The sequence below is a fragment of the Gadus morhua genome, chromosome 4 (assembly GCF_902167405.1).
Source record: "Gadus morhua chromosome 4, gadMor3.0, whole genome shotgun sequence".
In the NCBI taxonomy this organism is placed as follows: Eukaryota; Metazoa; Chordata; class Actinopteri; order Gadiformes; family Gadidae; genus Gadus; species Gadus morhua.
Window position 1 is genome coordinate 36,377,880 of NC_044051.1, and position 15,152 is coordinate 36,393,031.

Sequence of the window (15,152 nt, forward strand, 5' to 3'; positions counted from 1 at the left end):
ATTGAATAGTATCACAAATCAGTAGATTATAGATATCTAAAGTCTGTCTGCAGATGACCTCAAGTCTAATGAAAGGAAACCCCTATTTTTTTCTTAGGAACCCCATTATATTCCATTTGAGGATGAATAGCAGAACTATAACAGGAATGAAGATGCAAAGAACTAATTATTTTTGTAGGGACCATGCATGCCAATGGGGTCACATGTGTCTTATACCTTAAAGAGATGATAAGCTCGGTTTTCTGGATGCATTGGATCCTGTGTTTCAGGGTAACAGATTTAGGTATAATGAAGTAATTGCGTTCCTGAATGTATAATCATGAGTTTGCTATACATGACAAATTATACAGTTTGAGTAGCTGTATGATGTCACTAAAGAAGGGTTAGCCTTAAAGAGTATATGAGGCTCAGCTTCTGATCAGAATGTTGGAGCTACAGAGACTGCTGAGGGACACATGTCCACTCCACATTCAGGTTCAGGGCTGAGCATTGACTTGGCATGATTTTACTTTGCTTAGATAGATAGAGAGATAGATAGATAGATAGATAGATAGAGAGATAGAGAGATAGAGAGATAGAGAGAGAGATAGATAGATAGATACTTTATTAATCCCGAGGGAAATTCAAGTATCCAGTAGCAGCATAAAACATACATAAAAAAAGTGCCGATGGATGTGCAAAAATATAATATAAATAAATATAAATAAATATAATGTCCATTGTTGTTGTCTATTTTCCTCCCTGCCTATACTGGGAGCTGTTTTAGAGTCTGATGGCCAGAGGGACGAAAGAGTTTTTCAGTCTATTAGTGGAGCTGGACTGGGACAGCAGTTTAGACCTATCTATTTAGGATTTTGTCTTTAACGTAGGTGTATCTCACCATTGCCTAACATTTAATTTGAATATGTTCTTCTATTTGAGTTATAACATGTTTAAACTGCTTTTTTAATGTTTTTTTTGGAGGATCCTTAATTTTTTACATATAATTGATTAAACTGAATCTAATTTAGATTTATATATATATAGCTCTAGGCCAGCTTGAATATGTGAATTATGGGGTTGTTTCAGTTTTCCTCCATCCATGGTTTATCAATCACTGTGTTGATCACACATCAGAATTATAATGTAGTGATCTTTCCTGGTTAACTTGGTTGACTCGGTCCAGACCAAATACTATTCAGACCACAGACCACAAGTTTATTATTTTCTGTAATGAGCTATTTCTATGTTATTTATTCCACAATCTACTATTTTTAATTGGTAATAATAATAAGTAACATCATTTTGTTCACAGCTAAATTGCACTTACACTTAACTGGTAACATTAGGCCTCATTCCATATATCACATTGTGCAGAACATATTATGTTTATCATCATCAACAAAATTTGGTGTTATTCAGTGAAATAAAAATTTAAAACGACTTTACAAAAATAACGGTAACTGTATTTTTTTGACAAAACTATCATGTAAGTAATTTTAGATTAAATATACTTCATTTCGTCTTTATGAATTGCTCTTTAGTCGATCATTTTTTCATGAACAAATAGTATGTTTTGTTGAGTTGTCATAACACAATACTTGTTCATGACTCTTGTCCCTTACAAATACCACTACTACAAATTGACAAACACTGAAACTGATGAACCAGTCTAAAATCGATAGGGTCCCGGAAGAACTTTTAGGGTTTTTTCAGTTTCCAACCATAGTGCACAACTAAATGCAACCTGATTATTAATTATGACGTTATGGGGAGACACTGATCCTCTCATCTATCTCTCACAAATACACACACACAAACCTACTAGGTCCGTTTAAAGATCACAGTGCCAGCAGCAGCAAATGTGTCTTACATCGATGAGCTGACATTAATACACAACACAAAATGGGCATGTAAAAGGCCAACGCGTGAGTGCAATAAACACCTGAATGCGACCTATTCACCTAATACTTATTACGTCAGTGTAACGGGTTCAGCGGAGTCAGGACACAGTTCTTTGAAGGCGAGCTCCCGTTTATTTCCACTTCGGGTTAACAAACAATCCACATGCAATAAAAGGACAACGTTCCGTGTGTATTCCGTCCGTCTCCAGCACTTATGACGCTCTCCCTGGCTCACAGAGAGCGTCTTCCCTCTCTCTCTCTCAACACCTGACTGAAAGACAAGCAGGCACATAAATACACACTTCCTGATTGGGTCCGATTGCAGACACCTGTCAGCAATCAGACCCCATCACCCCAGCAGACCCGGTGCTCCATACTGCCCCTGCAGGCCAGACGCCGTCCCACCTCCACATACCCCCACTGCCCGACACAGGCCGGGGACCCATCCGGCCGTAAACCTACTCTGCCACGACCATCTGCGCCCCCGGCCTGTGGGCCACCCGGAAATTGAAAGGCTGCAACGCGAGGTACCACCGGGTGATCCTCGCGTTGGCATCCTTCATCCGGTGGAGCCACTGGAGGGGGGCGTGGTCGGAGTAGAGGGTGAACTGGCGACCCAGCAGGTAGTAGCGAAGGGCACCGACCGCCCACCGGATGGCGAGACACTCCTTCTCTACCGTGCTGTACCGACCCTCGCGGTCCGACAGCTTGCGGCTCAGGTACAGCACCGGGCGGTCGGCCCCCTCCACCTGCTGGGTCAGGACCGCGCCCAACCCCCTATCCGACGCGTCTGCCTGGACGGAGAAAGGGAGAGCAAAATTAGGAGCACACAGGACTGCTTCCCCACACTGGACTGTATCTGGGGCCCGGAGAAGTTCGGCACGATCTGCCGATAGTAACCCGCCAGCCCCAGGAACCGCCTCACCTCCTTCTTGGTCCTGGGTCGAGGGGAGGCGGCGAGCGCCGCGGTCTTACAGACCTGCGGCCGGACCTTCCCCCGCTCCAGGTGGAACCCCAGATACTGAATCTCCCTCCGCCCGATCACGCACTTCTTCGGGTTGGCTTCGCGTCTTGCTTGTGGACGGGCAGCCTGTAGGGACGTGTCCGCACCGTTAACCCGGGTTTGCGTCTCGATGTTGTGAGTTATTAACGGGGTGCGACCAGGCAGGGGCGAAAAGACGTCGGCGAACTGGAGCTGCAGACTGCCCACGTCCGCCGCCAGACTCCCCGACAGATCCTCTCCTCGGCCGACCAGAGGGACAGGCGTAGTGACTTCAGGAGTAGGGACTTCCGGTCCGAACTCCTCTCCCTCCGGTAGTGTCGTGGCGGACGCGACCGGGACCACATCAATCCACCTTTTGAGCAGATTGATGTGGTAGATCTGTCAGGAGTCGCCCCGGTCCGGCCGCACTACCTCGTAATCCACGTCCGACTCGCCGTGTGACCACAAAGGGACCTTGCCACTTCGCAAGTAATTTGGTGCTAGAGGTGAGCAGCAGAACGAGGACCTTATCCCCCGGTGTAAGATCGCGTAATCTAGTCCCTCTGTCGTACAGGCGTTTCTGATTCTCCTGGGCTTGGTGCAAATGCTCACGTGACATTACCCAGAGTGAGTGGAGCTTTGCACGCAAGTCCATGACGTACTGGATTTAGTTTTTACTGTCGCTGGACCCCTCCTCCCAGTTTTCTATAATGAGGTCCAGGACGCCCCTGGGCCTGCGCCCATAAAGCAACTCGAACTGGGAAAACCCTGTGGAAGCCTGAGGAACTTCCCGCACCGCAAACAACAGAGGGTCTAGCCATTGATGCCAATTTCGAGCATCCTCCAGTACAAACTTCCGGATCATGGACTTTAACGTCTGGTTAAACCTCTCACACAAGCCGTCAGTGGCTGGGTGATAGACGCTCGTGCGGATGGCCTTGACCTTCAACAACCCGTAAAGTTCCTTCATCGTGCGTGACAAGAAATTGGTGCCCTGGTCAGTGAGAATCTCTTTTGGGATTCCCACATGAAACAACGCCTGCGCAACACTCTTCGCAGAGATATTGCGCAACGGAATTGCTTCCGGGTATCGGGTTGCGTAGTCGATCAGGACCAACACAAATCGATACCCCTGTGCGGAACGTTCTAATGGCCCGATAATGTCCATGCCCACGAGATCGAATGGGGCCTCCACCAGGGGAAGGGGCCGCAAGGGAGCCCTGGGGATGGCGGGGGGATTCACCAACTGGCACTCAGTGCAGGAGGCGCACCACCCGCCGCGTTCTCCGGAGCCGAGTAGCTCCCGCATGGCCTCCCGGTTGGTGGCCAAGGAGCGGGCCAGCTCCACCAGGACCTCGTTCTGGGCCTGCTGCAGTTGGGTCTGTCGCTCCGCTCTTTGTGCCAGGTGTCCGAGGACACTGGCCAATGATGATGGATCCATACTTGACTCCGCCCCACATTGGGCTCCAGTGTAACGGGTTCAGCGGTGTCAGGACACAGTTCTTTGAAGGAAAAGGAGCGAACTCCCGTTTATTTCCCCTTCGGGTTAACAAACAATCCACATGCAATAAAAGGACAAAGTTCTGTGTGTATTCCGTCCGTCTCCAGCACTTATGACGCTCTCCCTGGCTCACAGAGAGTGTCTTCCCTCTCTCTCTCTCAACACCTGACTGCATGACAAGCAGGCACATAAATACACACTTCCTGATTGGGTCCGATTGCAGACAACTGTCAGCAGTCAGACCCCATCACCCCAGCAGACCCGGTGCTCCATACTCCCCCTGCAGGCCAGACGCCGCCCCACCTCCACAGTCAGGTGATAGAAAAGGAACTTTGCGCACACACACACACACACACGCACGCACACACGCACACACACACACACACACACACACACACACACACACACACACACACACACACACACACACACACACACACACACACACACACACACACTCACACTCATACACACACACACACACAGGGTAACATCCACACGCAGGCAGGGGCGCAGATGGGATTTTTGAACTGGGGGGGACAAAGCTGTCAGCAAGTGATTTCAACTCAATAAGTTATTTTTGTGTAATTTGGGCTTTAACTAGCGCTCAAGTAGTTAATTTCGTAGGCCTAATAGCTTATGGGCCAATGGTTTGCACTAAAAAGCCATTGGAGAATTCATATTTAAAATCATGGATAAACAACGGTGAACATTGTTAAACAAAGGCCTACTTCATCAACACAGCCATATATGATGAAACTGTTATTTGTCTGGAATGCCAATCACCCACAGAAACTTCATGCCTTATGCAAAATGTTTTATTTAAGTGTAAATATAGTGGCACTCCGTCTCACTCTTACTCCTCTGTACCACTTGTTGGAGACAACTAACAGCATTTGCAACGCGACCGTAAAGACAAGACAATGTTCCTTCGTTTTTACATGTTTACTTGAAAGTCTTCAAACGAAATACACGTCTTCACACGATATAAACTATGGTCTTACGCACGCTCAAAAACTGTTTTGCTTCCATCAATGTCAGACTCCAAACTGAGTTACGTTACCGCCGTTACCGTTATAACTATACAGTGATGTCATTACGTAAAAATCCCAAAACATTGAGAATAACATATTTACCATTTATGCCTCACTAAATTATAGATTTTAACAGTTTTACGCATTATGAATTAACATGAAATTACTATTAGCAGTTTTTAATCATTTTAAACTAAATATTTATTATAAATCAATTATTGGCATATTGGCTCTTACAGTAAACAACAACATATTTGCATAAATGAACGAAAAGCCAAACAAATCGATCCTCTAAGCATACTCACTGAAGGACCCAAAAACATACTGCTGGGCAATTTTTTGTCAGTCCAGTCAGTCAAGCCTCTCTTGGTGAATATGGCACACAGCAATGCCATTGAGTCTTTTTTTGCATCAAGGTTGATCGCAACCATGTCTTCAATCTGTATAACCCAATAAAAATTTGCTCTGCCTCAGCAGATGATGTGGGCACCACCATCAACAATCTATTTGTATACACTTACTACCGGGCCGTGACGGCTAGTTTTACTATCAGGCCCCGGCGGAGATCTTGTATGCAACGAAACATCGCACTCCTCATTGACTCTGCGTGAGACATGTCAACAAGTTGCATGAAGGATCGGAGTTATATAATTCAACATGACAGGGTTTCCCCTTATTGGAAATAATGTATGACGGGAATGGTGATGCAGGGGTAGTCAAAGTTGCATTTCACAGTCAAAGTAAAGTTTTTCTATAAGGCGACATTCCGCTTATACCACGTTTCCAACAATGATTAGACATTATGTTGTTATATGTTACTTTAACCTGTAATGTTTGTGTTTTTTTATCTACTTTAATCAGCTGGAATTGAGATTTCCTTCTGCAGTGCTTTAAGCATATGTTTTTACGTTGTCAGGGAACATGATTTTTGGTGGACTTTATGCAATCTTTAATACCCAGCTGCTCCCGATTCCATAATAGATAGATAGATGGACAGACAGACGGACGGACAGACGGACGGACGGACGGACGGACGGAACGGACGGACAGATAGATAGATCGATTTTTCAGTCAATTAGTGGAGCTGGACTGGGACAGCAGTTTAGACCTATCTATTTAGGATTTTGTCTTTAACGTAGGTGTATCTCACCATTGCCTGACATTTAATTTGAATATGTTCTCCTATTTGAGTTATAACATGTTTTTTATGTTTTTTTTGGAGGATCCTTAATTTTTTACATATATTACATATTGATTAAACTGAATCTAATTTAGATTATAGCTCTAGGCCAGCTTGAATATGTGAATTATGGGGTTGTTTCAGTTTTCCTCCATCCATGCTTTATCAATCACTGTGTTGATCACACATCAGAATTATAATGTAGTGATCTTTCCTAGTTAACTTGGTTGACTCGATCCAGACCAAATACTATTCAGACCACAAGTTCATTATTTTCTGTAATGACCTATTTCTATGTTATTTATTCCACAATCTATTATTTTTAATTGGTAATAATAATAAGTAACATCATTTTGTTCACAGCTAAATTACACTTACACTTAACTGGTAACATTAGGCCTCATTCCATATATCACATTGTGCAGAACATATTATGTTTATCATCATCAACAAAAATTTGGTGTTATTCAGTGAAATAAAAATTTAAAACGACTTTACAAAAATAACGGTAACTGTATTGTTTTGACAAAACTATCATGAAGTAATTTTAGATTAAATATACTTCATTTCGTCTTTATGAATTGCTCTGTAGTCGTTTCATGAACAAATAGTATGTTTTGTTGAGTTGTTATAACACAATACTTGTTCATGACTCTTGTCCCTTACAAATACCACTACTACAAATTGACAACATAACACTGAAACTGATGAACCAGTCTAAAATCGGTAGGGTCCTGGAAGAACTTTTAGGGTTTTTTCAGTTTCCAACCATAGTGCACAACTAAATGCAACCTGATTATTAATTATGACGTTATGGGGGAGACACTGATCCTCTCATCTATCTCTCACAAATACACACACGCAAACCTACGAGGTCCGTTTAAAGATCACAGTGCCAGCAGCAGAAAATATGTCTTACATCGAAGAGCTGACATTAATACACAACACAAAATGGGCATGTAAAAGGCCAACGCGTGAGTGCAATAAACACCTGAATGCGACCTATTCACCTAATACTTATTACGTCAGGTGATAGAAAAGGAACTTTGCTCTATCACAAACACACACGCACACACACACACACACACACACACACACACACACACACACACACACACACACACACACACACACACACACACACACACACACACTCACACTCACACTCACACTCACACTCACACACACACACACAGGGTAACATACACACGCAGGGACAAAGCCACAGAAAAAGTGTTTGGTGCAGGAGCTTACATAAAACAACCCACAGAAAAGTCATGCATGAACTGATCCCACATTAAAGTGGAACTTTGACTTGAAATCCTCTTTCAAGAACATCAACCAGAGAACTATTTACAGTCAACGCCAGCTCGACTTATAGATCACGAATGAACATCCATTTCCAATATTTTTGAAAGCTCTATCCTTCTTTCATTACGAAGGTGTGTTGGGGTGGAGGGAATGTTGTCAGACGTCATTTCCTGTCAAATTTAAGATACATAGGTCTGTTAGAAGCTTTTCAAACTGGTAACTTCCTGAAGCAGTGTCCGCTGCCAAACACCTCCTGGTTGTCTTTTCTGGGCTCCTCCGAATCCTGAACACAGGGGATGAGGTTGAAACAGATATATTGCAGCGTTTGAAGCATAAATGATTCACAGAGCAGATGTAACATGCTGCCATGTATAAGATCTCCCGAGAGTGTGTGTTGATGGCTGGTTTTACCTGTGCACATTTTTTTTGTCCAAACAGGTGTGCATACTCACCCAGCCCCAGAGTCTAATCAGTTCGACTTGGGCCAGGTGAGGCAGGTTGAACCTGCCTTTAACCACACACTCAACACTTGCTTTTAGAAATTCACAGATGTTTGTTAGTTGGCGAGATCTCTGTTCGTCTTCCTATCAACGATGATGATTATATATTATGTTATGATACTTTAATCTATAATGTAGGTTTGCTCTACTTTAATGAGCAGGTTATGCCCTGACTCACAGGCAGGCAAAGCAGTCAAATTCGGGTTTAGATGGGCACGATGAACTTCCTGGCCAACGCGTTATTTAGCATTTCAAATCTGAGAGCTAGAATGGGCGAAAGTTGTGGATAGCGTCAAGGCAGGCAAAGCAGTCAAATCGGGATTAGAAGGGCATGATGACCTTCATGGCTAAATCTTTATTTTGCATTTCAAATCGGAGAGCTAGAATAAAGAGTCGTATATAGTCAGTGATGAAGATTCATTAATCACCACGCAAGAACGGCCAAAGGCAAGTGTCTTCCATGATGCATGATCATAATGTTCTGAATATTATTGACAGTATAGAAAATAATACCACCTGAATGATAATGATATCATATAATACATTTTGTTATGGTTATCCAATAACAAAAATATCCCTTTTTTCTAAAGCTTCATTATTATGGAGAAGTATGTTAAACTAATAGTAAGTGAATTGTAAGATCTAACGTTATTGACAATTTTTAATTAATTATATGTTATGCAGATATGAATGCAATGGAATGGATGCAAACTCTTCTAATCTCAGTTAGGTGTTTTTCTGTTTATTTTACCCATGGGTGTATGCATCGAAAGTAAAATGTGTTTTTCAGAACAAAATATTTAATAACATTTAATATTTACTTACTTTACAATACAAGTACACCAGCTATGTGGGCATCTTTCCCATTGGTGTTTATGCATTTGAAAATATTTCACAGTAAGTCATATGATTATCTCCACTACCAGGACTGTGTATCCCGTCCTTCTGTGCAGAGTACCGCCAACACTGTTTAATTGAAACCCCCAAATCCTGGTTTGATGCCCAGAGCTACTGCAGAGAGAGAGGCCATGACCTGGCCACTATAGACGACATGGGGGCAATGAAGTCACTGCTGGCCTTGAATGCAGACAGAGCTGATGAGCTGTGGATCGGTCTTCATTATGGGGGTCCTGAAGAGTGGCATTGGTCGCTGGCAGACGAAGAATTCTACCAAAAGGGAGAGAGAGATTACCGCAATTTCGGAAGGATGGACAATACCAGTCGTTATGTTAGTCACAAATTTGGCATGTGGAAGGCTAATAACAATGCACGCTTGTGGTTTGTGTGTTATGATGGTAAGGAAAGCATACACTCATGAGTATGGACAATACACTTTCAATAATAATGTATTTATTTATAATCGATACAATTTAAGGTGCTGTAGGTAAGATCTAAGTACAATTTAAGCTACTTTTTGAGTGTAATTTGTCAGATATGGCCTAGCCATCTGTCAGCTATTAATGTGCTGTGAGAATCTGTTTCTAGTTGACCACGCCTTTCTATGCATGAGATCATTTCGATTTGAAAACGCTCCCGGGGCCTCTCTGACAAATTAGGGCCTCTCTTCCCTGATTGGTTCAGGGAATGCATCTTGTCTGTCAATCAAAGGTGTGTGAAATGAAGGGAGGGAGCAGAGGGGATGTCTCCTGTTCTGCTCTTTTCTGCTCCCTCTATACAACTCTCATCTCACCTACTGCACCTTAAAACCCATAACGTTGATACATTTTTAATCGTATAATTTATGAAATGTATTTGATACAAACAAAGGAATGAATGCACTATTCAGGGAACAGACAAGGTGGACACCGATATGGCTTGGTTAGAGAGTTGATGAGCTGGACAGGGGCGCAGGTGTACTGCAGGAGTCACCACACGGACCTGGTCAGCATCAGGAATCCAGAGGAGAACCAGGCAGTCGCAGAGAGACTTGGTCCGCATAATGCCTTGATTGGCCTCTTCAAAGATGCGTGGCGCTGGTCGGACAAGCGCAACTCCTCCTTCAGACACTGGGAACAAGATTCATTTGTTGGGCTCTTTCCTCAAAGTTGCGCTGTGATGACTGCCAAAGGTCCTGGACGATGGAGCCAACGATCCTGTGATGAGTTGCATCCGTTTCTCTGTACATGTAAGTAACTCCTGTGAGTGTCTTGGAGTTGCATTAGGCCTAGGCTATGTTATTAGGAAATTGAATACATTCAATATAAACATTTTAAGAACTCTTCTACGTTCATTGTTGCATTAAAGTGTGTGTGTGTGTGTGTGTGTGTGTGTGTGTGTGTGTGTATGTGTGTGTGTGTGTGTGTGTGTGTGTGTGTGTGTGTGTGAGTCTCAGGTACTAGAAGATGGGTTGTCAAGGTGAAGGTGCGTTCAGAGGACATCCAGGAACTGAATGACCCTGCCACCTTAAAACAAGTGAGTCGTAACAGCCTTTAGGTGGTCTGCTTCCATTAGAAAGCAGAGTGGGACACGAAGACTAGATTTCATATATAAATGAAATATGTTATTTGGAAAACAAAGGGACATATTTAAGGTGTGCCTATTCATATCAAGCCAAATGTAGTGACTAGCGTTGTAAAATATTGGGCAGTACATGCCCATTGTTTTACTGTGATGTCTTTTAAGCTTTGGTAAAGCACGACAAACAATCCAGGGTAGAGTATCTGACAAAGGAATCACATTCAACTAAGGAATGTATTCGTGGCATTAATCAATGCAATCACCGTAAATTATTAACCAAGGTTGCCACCTATTCAAGGAGATGTGAGTACCATGCTGTGGTTCAAACCTTAAACTGTGAGTGAGCCTGTGAGCCTGAGACGGTTGAGAGCCCGGGGTGCTTTTCGTGTAAAAGATGAGTTTTTAAGATACAATAGAAATAAGATTAAGGGCTGTAGAATCTAGATTTTGTCTTATGTAAGCAGGGCCTCTGTCATTGTTTTTAATCAGAAAATTTAAACTGTTATATTCATAATGGTTCCATGAGGTATTGCCTGCTCTAGAGCAAATAACGTTTTTGTTTTTTTTCAGACCCAAAAGCTGCTGAACGAAGCGGCTTTGAGCAACCACCATAAGATAGCGTGGAGAACCAATTCCGACGGACAGGTCTTCACCAAGGAGCAGTGTCAGGAAGAAGACTGCAATGTTTAAACTGATCCACTGAACGAGTGCAATCCCAAGACCTCTGTAATATTGAATAGTCTCACAAATCTGTAGATTATAGATATCAAAAGTCTGTCCTCAGATGACCTCAATTCTGCTGAAAGGAAATCAGTAATCAGTAACCCTTTTCTCAGTAACCTATTTATATTTAATTTGATGATGAACAGCATAACCATAACAGGAATGAAGATGTAAGGGACTATTTATTTTTGTAGGAACCATGAATGCCAATGGGGTCACATGTCTTATACCTTAAAGACATGATAAGCTCGGTTTTCTGGATGCATCGGATCCTGTGTTTCAGGGGCAACATTATGTAGGTATAATGAAGTAATTGCGTTTCTTGAATGTATAATCATGAATTTGCTATATATGACCAATTCTTAAGTTTGGCTAGCTGTATGATGTAACTAAAGAAGGGTTAGCCTTAAAGAGTATATGAGCAGAATGTTGGAGCTACAGAGACTGCTGAGGGACACATGTCCACTCCACATATTCAGGTCAGGGCTGAGACTTGACTTTTTCATGCTTTAACTTTGTTTCGATCTATCTAGTTAGGATTTTGTCTTTCAACGTAGGTGTATCTCACCATTGGCTAACATTTCATTGAATATGTTCTTTGATTTGAGTTATAAGATGTTTAAATAATTTTTTGTGGAGGATTGTTTGATTTTGTTTGATTGTTTATTGATTGTTTGATTTGATACATACTGATTAACCTGAATCAAATTTAGATTATAGCTCAAGGCAAGATTTGTTATGAGAAATATTGGCCTAAATTGTTGCAGTTTTCATCCATCCATGGTTTATTAATCGCTGTGTTTATCACACATCAGAATTATAATCTATTGATCTTTCCTGGTTGACTTTTCAATAAGGTATTAAGGTCCCTCTTTCTCTATACTCTGGAACTCCCAACTTATTCTCTGAGATTTCGGTTGGCTGATCTCCAAATTAAAATGCACAAATATTGAATGGGAAGCAATTAAATTCTTCGATTCAGTTTAGGATTTCATATTGGTCTTGATGATTATAATGCATTGTAACAATGTCCCTGCCACATGCTACATTGGTGGCTGCCACACCCCACCTAGGTGGCTTTAAAACCAGGACACAGGCGGATGATGTTTAACCCCACTACTAGCAGGTATGCTGCCTCACCCAGACCCAGGATCTAATCGGTCAGACTCGGGCCAGACCACATACTACAGTCAAGTTCATTATTTCCTGTAATGGCCTATTTCCGTGTTATATATTCCAAAATGTATTTATTTAAATTGGTAATAATAATAAATAACATAATTCACTGTTCAGAGGGGTATTCCAAAAAGCCGGTTTTATCACATGTTAACAGGGTTTGCGGTAACCCTAGGTTTTCCGTTGCAAAATGAACATGGTATGTTAGTTAGTTACTATAGAAACATATGCTCTGAATCAAACCTGGTCCGCGCAGGTTTTGCGCAGGTTAAGTTTGGTACATATAAACCAGTTTTGGGTATTTAAACCTGCGTTCCCCGCAGATGTCATGTGTTCATAATGGCATGCCCTTTTGATGAGAGGCCTGTTGATATCGGAGCGCAAATTATTCGTGCAATCTACCGGGAGCGATTAATAAGACCACGGCTCGACATCTTGGCATATCTGGAAGACTTTTTGCTGGAGAGATGTAGATTCTTGCGAAAATCTTTAATATATTTAAATAGCCTTCTCCAGCCTTACATGGCCAACACTACCAATCGAGGAGGACCTGGCCTCAGTTCACTCCAGACTATTTGCGTAGTCCTCCGTTTTTTTGCAAATGGTAATTTTCTCTATAATGTTGGAGATGCTGAGCACATATCTGTCCTTTCAGATGAACCATCCACGTCCGGACCAAGATTTTCATCTGCCTCCTATCATACAAAGAGCAATATTGGCCAAGTATGCCGAGAGGCGCTTACAACAGACTTACAGAAGGTTCGATCGTAGACGGCGGCTCCATTAAAAGCACTAATCCATCTTGATCTGTGAAGTTAATGAATTGTCACTCTTAGGTTTTCTACCCAGTTACCAAAATAAAACATTTGGAACATTTGCGCTGTGGCCTCGTACACGGTTTGCATGCGTTACTTCGAAGACAAACAAAAATCGAATATACAAGAAAAACAGAAAAACCTACGTTCAACCAGTGGGGTACCCACATGGCCCCTGACTCTCTGAGGAGGTACCTCCAGGTAGCCTACCCCCTCCATGCTAGGGTGCCCTGAATTTATATCTATTGCCAGCTCCTCCACCAGGGTCAAGACAATTTGAGGGCCAGATCCAGTGTGCCGACTGTCTGCCTTTTGACGATTGGCTTTAAAAAAAAAGGGCTTATTTAAATGCAGGAGTGACAAATATGGTATGACAATTGGACTGACAAAATATAGCCTATGTAGGCCAATACGATGGTGGGAAAAGCTTACCAGTTTGTTTGATGTTTTTAAACCTAGGCTACTTCATTTTTTTTTATTTGATCCGCTGACCGCTCGGGAGCCATCGCAGTACATAGCCTATTATATATATATCTTTTTATATACATATTTTTTTGGAAGAAAAGGGTGCTTAACTGCGATAATAATGGATTCATGGCTCAAATATTAAGGATCATGCTTCTGACATGTAACTTTCGCAGAGGCTTTAGCGTTCCCTTTTCTTGTGATAATGTCCTTCTCCTCGTCATAGCTCTCCAGGAGAACCTGGAATTCCACTTCATTGAAATAAACGTATCGATCAGGATTACCATGAACTATACATCACGTCTTCATAGGTTTGCGTGGACGCGCACCACCCTGTGTTAACCAACCCCGTGTTGATTGAACTAATGCATAACCCGTGCGGTGGAACGGACAGCTCTGTTTTAGTTGCCACAGGGTCAATCAACGAGTTCAGCGCTAACTCTGTGTTTGTTAAACCTCTGTTCGTGGAATACCCCTCAGGAATTATTATCATGAACACAAACTAGGAGTTATTCACTGAAATACAATTTGAAACAAAACTAAAATAAAGTAATTAATGCATTTTGTTTTTCATCTTTGTGAATTGCTCTGTAGTCTATACATTTTTATGAACGAATAGTATGCTTTGCTAAGTTGTCATAACACAATACTTGTTCTTGACTCTTGCCCCTGACAAATACCCCTTCTACAAATGTACAAACTAACACTGAAACTAATACACTATTCTATAATCGATAGGTTTTCTGGAAGAACTTTTAGGGGTTAGTCTGTTTGCAACCATACGGGTTATTAGTGGTGCAGATAAGTGCTACAATCTTTCAATTTGTGAAACAAGCCTGAAAATTGGCATGAGCAGTCTCCATGGGTCACATGACAAGTACACAGGGGCGCTGCCAGGAATTTTGGGCCCTATGAAAGATTCTAATTTTGGGCCCCCCCCAACATCTATCGACTGTTTTGGTAAACATGGCCCAGCATCACAATAGCACTTCAGTTAGACTTTTCGTTGCCCCTTCATGGAGTATGGGTTTGTGTGACTTTAAATAAGGGTATGAACTTACTTATTAAACGTATTTCATTCAGTTAGTGACATCATGTAATTCAAGTAATAAACTAAGTATTTAT

General features: G+C 42.2%; 1 protein-coding gene across 1 annotated transcript in view; it reads left to right on the top strand.

The window, feature by feature from the left end:
* Positions 1–15,152, top strand: part of LOC115541761 (uncharacterized) — a 60,656-nt gene that overhangs the window by 24,525 nt on the left and 20,979 nt on the right. The window contains exons 9-14 of the mRNA XM_030353604.1: positions 270–283; positions 2,272–2,757; positions 3,048–3,197; positions 4,064–4,239; positions 9,318–9,518; positions 10,178–10,321. Of these exons, the coding sequence (XP_030209464.1) occupies positions 270–283; positions 2,272–2,757; positions 3,048–3,197; positions 4,064–4,239; positions 9,318–9,518; positions 10,178–10,321 (1,171 nt within the window). The remainder of the gene's footprint in view (positions 1–269; positions 284–2,271; positions 2,758–3,047; positions 3,198–4,063; positions 4,240–9,317; positions 9,519–10,177; positions 10,322–15,152) is intronic.